General features: G+C 50.5%; 1 protein-coding gene across 1 annotated transcript; it reads left to right on the forward strand.

Moving 5' to 3' along the window:
- Window positions 1–275: 275 nt before the first annotated feature.
- LOC137843270 (polycystin family receptor for egg jelly-like) lies at window positions 276–7,984 on the forward strand. The gene has a single exon (XM_068658333.1). The coding sequence runs from the start codon at window positions 1,121–1,123 to the stop codon at window positions 7,982–7,984; it is 6,864 nt and encodes a 2,287-aa protein (XP_068514434.1). The 5' UTR covers window positions 276–1,120.
- The last annotated feature ends 709 nt before the right edge of the window (window positions 7,985–8,693 follow it).

Here is an 8,693-nt window from a genome sequence, read left to right on the forward strand (position 1 = left end):
CACGGCTTGGACAGGTACACTCACTCTTTGCTGGGTTAAAACTGGCTGGCCACAGAATGGTGAATGGAGTAAAATGCAGCTGTTGACCCATCACAAGTGGTGTTCCCCAGGGCTATCCTGGCTTGTATCAGAAATAGTGTAGCCAGCAGGACCAGGGAGGTGATTGCCCCCATGTATTCTGCTCTGATGAGCGTGCACCTCGGGTACTGTGTTCATTTTTGGGCCCCTCACTACAAGAAAGACATCGAGGCCCTGGAGTGTATCCAGAGAAGGGCTACGAAGCTGGTGAAGGGCCTGGAGCACAAGTCCTGTGAGGAGCAGCTGAGGGAACTGGGAGTGTTTAGTCAGGGAAGAGGAGGCTCAGGGGAGACCTCATTGCTCTCTGCAGCTACCTGAAGGGAAGGTGTGGAGAGCTGGGGGTCAGCCTCTTCTCACAGATGATAGGACCAGATCTACCAGATCTATCTCACAGGTGATAGGACCAGAGGGAATGGCCTCAAGTTGTGCCAGGGGAGGTTCATGTTGGAAACGAGGAGACATTTCTGCTCAGAAAGAGCAGTCAGGCACTGGGACGGGTTGCCCAGGGAGGTGGTGGCGTCACCGTCCCTGGGGGTGTTCAAGGAAAGGCTGGACGTGGTGCCTGGGGACATGGTTTAGTGGGTGACAGTGGTGGTAGGGGGATGGTCGGACCAGAAACACTTGGAGGTCTTTTCCAGCCCTACTGATTCTCCGATTCTACCTTCAAGAAGCTCATAAAGGAAGAGGGGCCGCGGCAGGGGCGGGCGGGGCCGCCGGCGGCGGGGCCGGGCCGGGGCCGCTCATCCCGCCGGCCGCGCTCGCTGCCGAGCCCCCGGGGCCGCCGCCGGGGCCCGCTGCTGCTGCTGCTGCCGCTGCTGCCGCTGCCGGCCACGCGGGGCCCGGCCGCCCCGGGGCGCCTCGGCAGCCCGGCGGCTTCCCGGCCCTGCCCTGCCGCCGGGGCCGGGGGGCGGGGGCCGGGCTCCGCGGGGCGCGTTCCGAGCCGTGGCCGTTAGTCCCCGCCGGCGGTTGGGGCTCCCCGGCCGGCTGCCGCCCTGCCGCCCGCAGCGCCGGTGCTGCCCGGGGCCCTCGGGGCGCCGCCGCCATGCCCCTGCATCCCGCGCTCCTCCTCCCGCTGCTCGGCTCGTTCCTCCGAGCCCTGCCGGCCCCTGCTCCCCGCCTGCAGCCGCCGCCGCTGCTGCTCAGCTGCCCGGGCCCCCACGGCCGCGTCTCCCGAGGGCACGACGCCCGGGGCTGCGTCGCGTGCCCGGAGAGCGGCACCGTGACGCTGCGCTACCAGCCGGCCCCAGGAGCGGGGCCCGAGGCCGAGAAGGGAGGGACGCGGCCGCCAGCCCCGCCTCGCTGCCTCTGGTACCTCAACTCGGCCCGGGCAAGGAGCACCTCGGGCTGGGCAGGGCGGGTGACGCTGCACACAGGCCTCCCGCGGCCCGGGCACGCTCCTCTGCCCGCAGCCTCTGGCCTCGTCACGGTGCAGTGCTCGTCCAGCCTGTGCGCGGCACCCACGTGTCTGCACCGCAACATCAGCGTCGTGATGCTGCCGAGACGTGCTGTCCTCAACAGCACGGGCATGTGCGGCGATCACGCAGGAGGTGCGCCGAGGCTGGCTCGTCGTGCCGCGCCAGCCTTCCACCCAGAAGAGGCAGGGCTTGTGGCAGAAGGGAGCGGCGCCCCGAGGGGGCTCGTGCCAGGTCTCCTGAGGCTCGCGGTCAGTAACAGCACCCCGGGAACAGTGGAAATGGCAGTGCTTCGGCAGGCAGCAGCCTGTAAGCTACACGGCGTCGTAATTCAAAAGCCTCTTCACACGTCTGTCATCCATCAGAAAAGGGGCATGACTTTCTACCTGTATGCCAGAGTGCTGGTGGACTGCAGCCTCAGCTTGTCTATAAAGCCGGAGTGGATATTCTATGCTGTTCCGGACATGAAAACGAATCCGGACTGGGAGAAACCTTTAAACGTGTCCTTCCTGCACGGCGTGGACACGGTGCAGCTAACTGTCCCCGGCTGTACTCTGAATTACGGCATGTATCAGGTGTATTTTACTGCTCGAGTGGATGTGCTTGGGGCTAAAAGACACTTCAGTCGCACGGACAGAGTTTTCCTTCAGATCGAGAGAAGTGATCTGGTGGCGAATATTGCCGGAGGCACGTACCGGACAGTGGGTTTCTCAGATCGCTGGACTCTTGATGGCTCCGCGTCCTACGACCCTGATTCGCAGGAGCCACTCGAGGGAATCGCGTTTACTTGGTACTGCACTAAAAAGGTGTCGGACTATGAGACCATGCAAGTCAGTGCAGGACAGAAATGTCACCGCTCCCAGAGGGACTTGAAATGGCCAACACCTACGGGTTCCGTTCAGGCAGTGCCACCAGAATTCCTCCCGGGAAACGCTGCATACCACTTCCGTCTGGTCATCCAGAAGGACAGTAGAAAGAGCTATGCCAAGCAGACTGTAGACGTGAGGCCTGGCTCCCCTCCTCTTCTGGCCGTGGCGTGCCTGGAGAACTGTGGCGGCACTGTCATTCCGACGGAGAGGTTTACGTTGTCGGGAAAATGCCTGAACTGTCCGACAAAGAGCCAGCCGGTCTACCTCTGGTCCCTTTGTTTGGAAAACTCTACCGAAATCCGCTTTGACTGGTCTTCCAGAACTTCAACAGGCAGGTCTGGTCCTTTCCTCTCTATACATGCTCTGACTTTTACAAACGCTGCGCATCAGTCATACGTGCTGCTCTTAAAAGTGACCACTCGGGGCGGTGGGTCAGCACTCTACAGATACACGTTCAGAGTGAATTCTCCTCCCAGGGCCGGGACGTGCAGCATCAGCCCACACCGGGGTACAGCCTTTCAGACTAAATTTGTTGTCCAGTGCAATGGATTTTCCGACAGCAACTTACCTCTGACATACAAAGTAATAGTAGCTTCCGATGTATCCCAGACCGCCAAAATAAGCTCGGTGGAGGAAAACACTTTTGGCATCATTCTGTACGTTGGCTATCAGCCTAGAACTCCTCCGTCTTTCCTGCCGGTTGGCATGCCCTCTCGGAAGTCTACTTTGACCCTGTATGTTCAGGTCAGTGATTCTCTCGGGGCATTTACCCAGGTGAGCTTATATATCCGAGTGGAGAACCCTGTGAAGAGTCGACCACTAGCTGTCATCTTCCATGAAATGCTTGCCTCAGTGAGCGGTTTAAGCGCGCCCATGACAGCTTATCTGCAGACCGGAGACTATTTTAATGCTGGTTACTTGGCTTATCTTGCAGCCTCGGTCCTCAACTATATTAAAGCTGCACCAACAATCCAGATACCCAAGGCTCAGTTTCGGGAAAGCCTGATTAAAACAGCTATAAATATTTCGGTGGAGAGCACGATGGAAATCAACCAAGTAGTTGCCTCCCTTTCTCAAGTCACAGAGGAACCGGAGGAAGTGAACATTCGTTCACAGGAGATTGCCATTACAAAACTGACCGAAGTAACGAGAGTGCTGAAAGTACAGAGGAATGAGAGCCACTGGTCTGAACAAACAGAAATTCAGACCAGCGGAATACTAAGGTGCTTGTCCAATATCCTGAGGGCTGCTCTTCTGCCTCGCAGGAATGTCAATGTTGGTGGAGTCACGCAAGTCTTCTCCATCATGGAAAACTTAACAGAGATAGTTTTCCAGGGCAAAGTCCCCGGAGAGACAGACACTGTGATGGAAACAAAAAACTGGAACATCACTTTGAAGAAGGATGAAAACTGGAATGTCACCAATGCGTTCTCAGCCACAGAAACCTGCAGGAATTGTTTCTATCCAACACTGCAGAAAGGACAGAATTCAAGTCTGCCCCGCAATGCTGTCATTTCCACTGCGGTTTTTGAGTTTGATGAGAATCCTTTCCCATGGCTAGGTTACACATCGGAAATCGCAACAACCGTCTTGGGCTTCAAGATGGCAGAGACCAAGGCTAACGGGGATCTGCAAGGGATCCTGCCTGAAGAAGCGGACATTCTTATCGCAAGGAAGGATACTGAATCAGCAACTTTTCGATTAGCAATGGGACCCGATAGAACAGAAACCTACACTACTGGAGGATTTAGTCTTGAAGTGAACAGAAATACCAAGATCATCTACATCCAGATCCTGACAAAATTAAAAGTGACCTTCCAGGTGGTAGTGTTTACAGGCACAAACGTCACTCAGGCTTTTCCCATAGCCTCTTTTGATGCTTTTCCTGATATGCCGACGGTTGCAAGCAAAACCAAGACGGCTAATGCGGACTGTAACATCAAGGCTCCTTACGTTATCTGTCTCCCAGAGTCACTGCTGAAAGCCGCAGCTCAAGGAAGTGGTGCCGACAGTCAGAACATCTCCATTGTCTTGCTGACGCCCTACCTTACAAGGTATCCAACCACGGGGCTGGTGAGCATCAACATTTTCAGTGACCAGTGCTTGTTTCTGGGTGGAGTTCAAAGTCAGTGGAGGGAAGACCTGTGCAGGCTTGGCCCCTTGACTGACTGGCAGAGGGTACACTGCATCTGCAAGATGAAGCAGAGTCACAGAAGCCTGTCAGTCCGTGTGGCCTCAAATACGTCCACATTTGACATCAGGTTCCTGGCAGCCAAAGTAATAGTTACCCCCAACACGGTGGACCTGGAGAAAACGCTCATAGCAGACATCCCTAAAAACCCTGTGACACTTTTAACGGTGCTCTTCATTTTTGCAGTCTACTTGCTCTTGTCCCTCTGGGCTATACAAAAAGACAGGGCTGACAGGGCCAGCAAAGACAAGATTATAGTTCTGCCTGACAACGACCCCTTGGACAAAGAGAGCTTTTTGGTCACCTTGTACACAGGCAGTCGCTGGGGAGCTGGAACCAAAGCTGACGTTTTTCTCCAGCTCATTGGTCAGAACGGCACAAGCGATGTCCACTGCTTACGGCACCCCCAGGTTCCTTCTTTCCGTCGAGGAAGCACTGACCGCTTTCTCTTGACAAGTAGGGAGGACTTTGGAGACATCTGCGCCTTCAGGGTCTGGCACAATAACAGGGGCCCATCTCCTGGATGGTTCTTAAGCAGAGCCAAAGTTGAAAACACGTCCACTCGGAAGACCTGGCTATTTATGTGCAGGAAGTGGCTTTCTCTCGACAAGGGAGATGGCTTACTGGAAAGGACATTCTTTGTCACAAACCCCAATGATCCCCTACCCAGAAAGGACTACTTTTTGATCCGTCTCTCCAATGGTCTGACAGAGGGCCATCTGTGGCTCTCGATTTTTGCCCATGTTCTTAATGGCACTTTCACCAGGCTCCAAAGGTTATCTTCATGTTTAACAATCTTATTATTAAACCTGCTCGTTAACATTATGTTCTTTAATGCTGACAAGGAAGAGCAATCTCCAATACACTTGAGGTACTTGAGATCAATAATAATAGGGATTGAATGTGCTTTGGTTACGATACCTGTGGAGATGCTTATCATTGCCTTATTTAAGTATTCCCAGAAGGACCCAACCGGCAGTCCACCCCTCCTTCCTGGAAGGCTTGAAAACGGGAAAGAACCTTTGCAAAAACGGTACCTCCCAGAAACTTCAGCACAATCCGGGAATAATAATCCCCTGGAGAACTTTCCTGGCCTCAGCAATGCACAGGGCCCACTGCCTCACCGAAGGATGAGCAATCGAGGAGCTCCCCAGAACTGGAGCCACTCCCCCATTTCTGAAAGAGATGCCAATGCAACTGGAGCTGAGGAGCAGACTGCCAAAAAGAATTCCCCTCCAAAGGCTCAGGCCTTGCAGAGAGGGCTACCACCCAATTCCAGTTTCAATAAAAACTCTGCAGAAGAAGGGGGCAACTTTCTGAAAGAAAACAAGCCGCTAAGTGTCACCTCCAGGCCTTTTCGCAAGATGCCACAGGTGGTTTTTTGTTGGTGGTGCGTCTACCTCTCGTGGGCATTGGTTATAGCTGTAACTGGTGTATCGTCATTTTTCATTGTACTGTATGGTTTGTCGTACGGCTACCAGACTTCCATGGAGTGGCTTTTAGCATCGGCAGCCTCCTTTATTCAGAATGTGTTTTTCCTTTCTGTCCTAAAAATCGTTTGTTACTCAGCTTTGAATACAGTTCGTCCTAAATACTGTGCAAACATTCCATGGTTAACTCAGGAAAATTATTCTGAGATAAAGCTGGACAAGGAAACACTGAGTGAAGATGAGATGAGGGAGAAGCACTTTAAACTTGCCCAAATCAGAGGCACCAAGCAGTATAAGCCTTTAGAAGCTGATGAAATTGCAAAGATGCTGAAAAGGGCAAAAATTAAAGCCAAGGCTTTTGTTTTCATACGAGATTTCATGATCCACCTTGTTTTTTTAGCTCTGGTATTACATTTTGCCTATTCCAGTGAGAACGACAACATTTTTCACAACAACCAATTTATTCAGAACCAGTTCTCTCCCAGACTCTCCCCTGTGGACAAGATAGAAGATATTTACATGTGGATGAATGATGTCTTCTTGCCCTTGATCCACAACAACGTTCAGCCTTCCTTCCTTCCTGAGAGCTGGTCCAAAATCATTGGTTTGCCTAGGATGAGGCAAATACGGGCTAAACAGACTGAGAAAAAATGTTTCCATGCTCATAGCTTTGTAAATAACTTTGTGATCAGTGAAAGCCACTGTCTTCACAAATACGGCAGGGACACTGAAGAGAAAGGTGACTACGCTGGCAGTTGGTCAAAGATTTCCAACCAGTCTGTTTCCAAGGATGCCAGCAGTTGGCTTGGGTTTACTTACCAGCCAAACAAAACTCCGTGGAGTTATTACTCATTTGGCAATTTGCACACATACAGATCCGGAGGTTACACCTTTTACTTTTTCCCCGAAGAAGGAAGACATAATTCCACAGCAAGGCTGGATTTGCTGCAGAAGAGCCATTGGATCGATGAAAATACATGGGCTCTGATCATTGAATTAACTACATTTAACTCTGATGTGCAGCTCTTCTGCAGTATCTCAGTCATATTTGAACTTTCTCACCTGGGAATCATAAAACCAAGTTTGTCAGTACACTCTTTTGCACTCCCCATTTTTCATCAGCAAACAAAAGGTCAACAATTACTCTTTGTTGTTTTTGTTGCCTTTCTGTTCATTTACATCGCAGATGGCCTTTACATCATTGTGCAAGGGAAAAAATATACGAACAGCCCTTCCAACTTAATTAATTTTGGCTTTGTATCAACATTCTTCCTTTTTGTTCTTTTAAAGGTCCTAAAGTTCAAGATGGGAGCTGATATAGTGAAGTTCTACTTACTTCACCCAAATGATTTCATTCCTTTTCATGCAGTTTCTCATGTAGATCAGATTTTAAGGATTACTACGGGTTTCTTGGCATTTCTTGTAGTTTTGAGAACTCTAAAATATTCTCAATTCTTTTATGATGTGCGTCTGGCACAGCGATCAATCATGGCAGCACTTCCCGGAATATTTTCTCTGGCTTTTGTGGTGGTGGTGTACCTCTTTGTATTTATGGCTTTCGGCTACCTTGTGTTTGGCCAGCACGATGACAATTACAATAGTATGATTCGCTCAGCTCAGTCTGTGTTCTCTTATTGTGTTTTAGCTTTCAGAGATACTGACTTTCGTTCCAACAGGTTCCTGGGTGGTCTCTTCCTAGCCTCTTTCATGTTTGTGATGATCTGTCTTTTGATCAATCTCTTCCAAGCTGTTATTATGTCTGCCTACAGAGATAGGAGACAACCCATGTATGAAGAACCATCTGATGAAGCCCAAGCAGTTGATTTTTTATTACAAAGGCTTAGAAAGATACTGTGTTATCTGCTCTGTAGAACAGCCAAAACAGGTGAACCCAATCTTTCTCACAGCATGCTCTATGGCCAGCCTCAGAAGAGACATCAGCAGCATTTAGGCCTCAAGAACAGAAAAATAAATGGAAAAAAAATGGCTTATCTTGTCATATGAACAATGCAAGATTTCATATTCCAGGTCAACTGTACTCTGTAATGCTTACGTTTAATGTAATATTTAGGTTTCCATTATATGTTCATAAACATTTTGTTTTATTTTTAAGAATATTTTAACATTGAACCCCTTGCTACTGATTGTGCTTAGAGTTTCTCAACTGAAAGAAATTGTGCTGAGACTATTTTGCATTGGTGTCATTGCTACTTTGCTGCCATAATGCAATGGGTCAACCGCATTTGGATGGTGAGCCCCCAGCCAGTCACTTGCTCGCTCCCCATCCATTACGATAGGGAGAGAATTGGAAGGGCAAAGAAAGGAAATAGATAAATAAATAAGTGGGTTGACCAATAAGATTATTGGTCAAAAGCACTCAGACAAACAACTACAAGAAAACAACCCCACCTGCAAGAAAACAACCCCCTTGTGATTAGCAGTCACATAGACCTTGTCCTTGAAGCCAGCTACTGGTAACAATATTTTTCTGAATTCCTCAGTTGGGTGATTTGGGAACACTGTCATGGGAACTTCTCATAGTTGCCCTGGTAGCTTGGTTTGCTCAGCTTCAGCAAGCCATGGGATTTTTGCTGTTTCAAAAAATCCCTCAACACAGAGGAGGGCTACAAAGATGCTGAAGGGCCTAGCGGGGAAGATGTATGAGGAGAGGCTGAGGTTACTTGGCCTGTTCAGCCTGGAAAAGAGGAGGCTG

This window comes from Anas acuta, chromosome 1, assembly GCF_963932015.1.
Source record: "Anas acuta chromosome 1, bAnaAcu1.1, whole genome shotgun sequence".
NCBI lineage: Eukaryota > Metazoa > Chordata > Aves > Anseriformes > Anatidae > Anas > Anas acuta.

What these genes read in the sequence shown, in the direction of transcription:
- LOC137843270 (XM_068658333.1), top strand. Translation starts at nt 1,121, where the DNA reads ATGCCCCTGCATCCCGCGCTCCTCCTCCCGCTGCTCGGCTCGTTCCTC.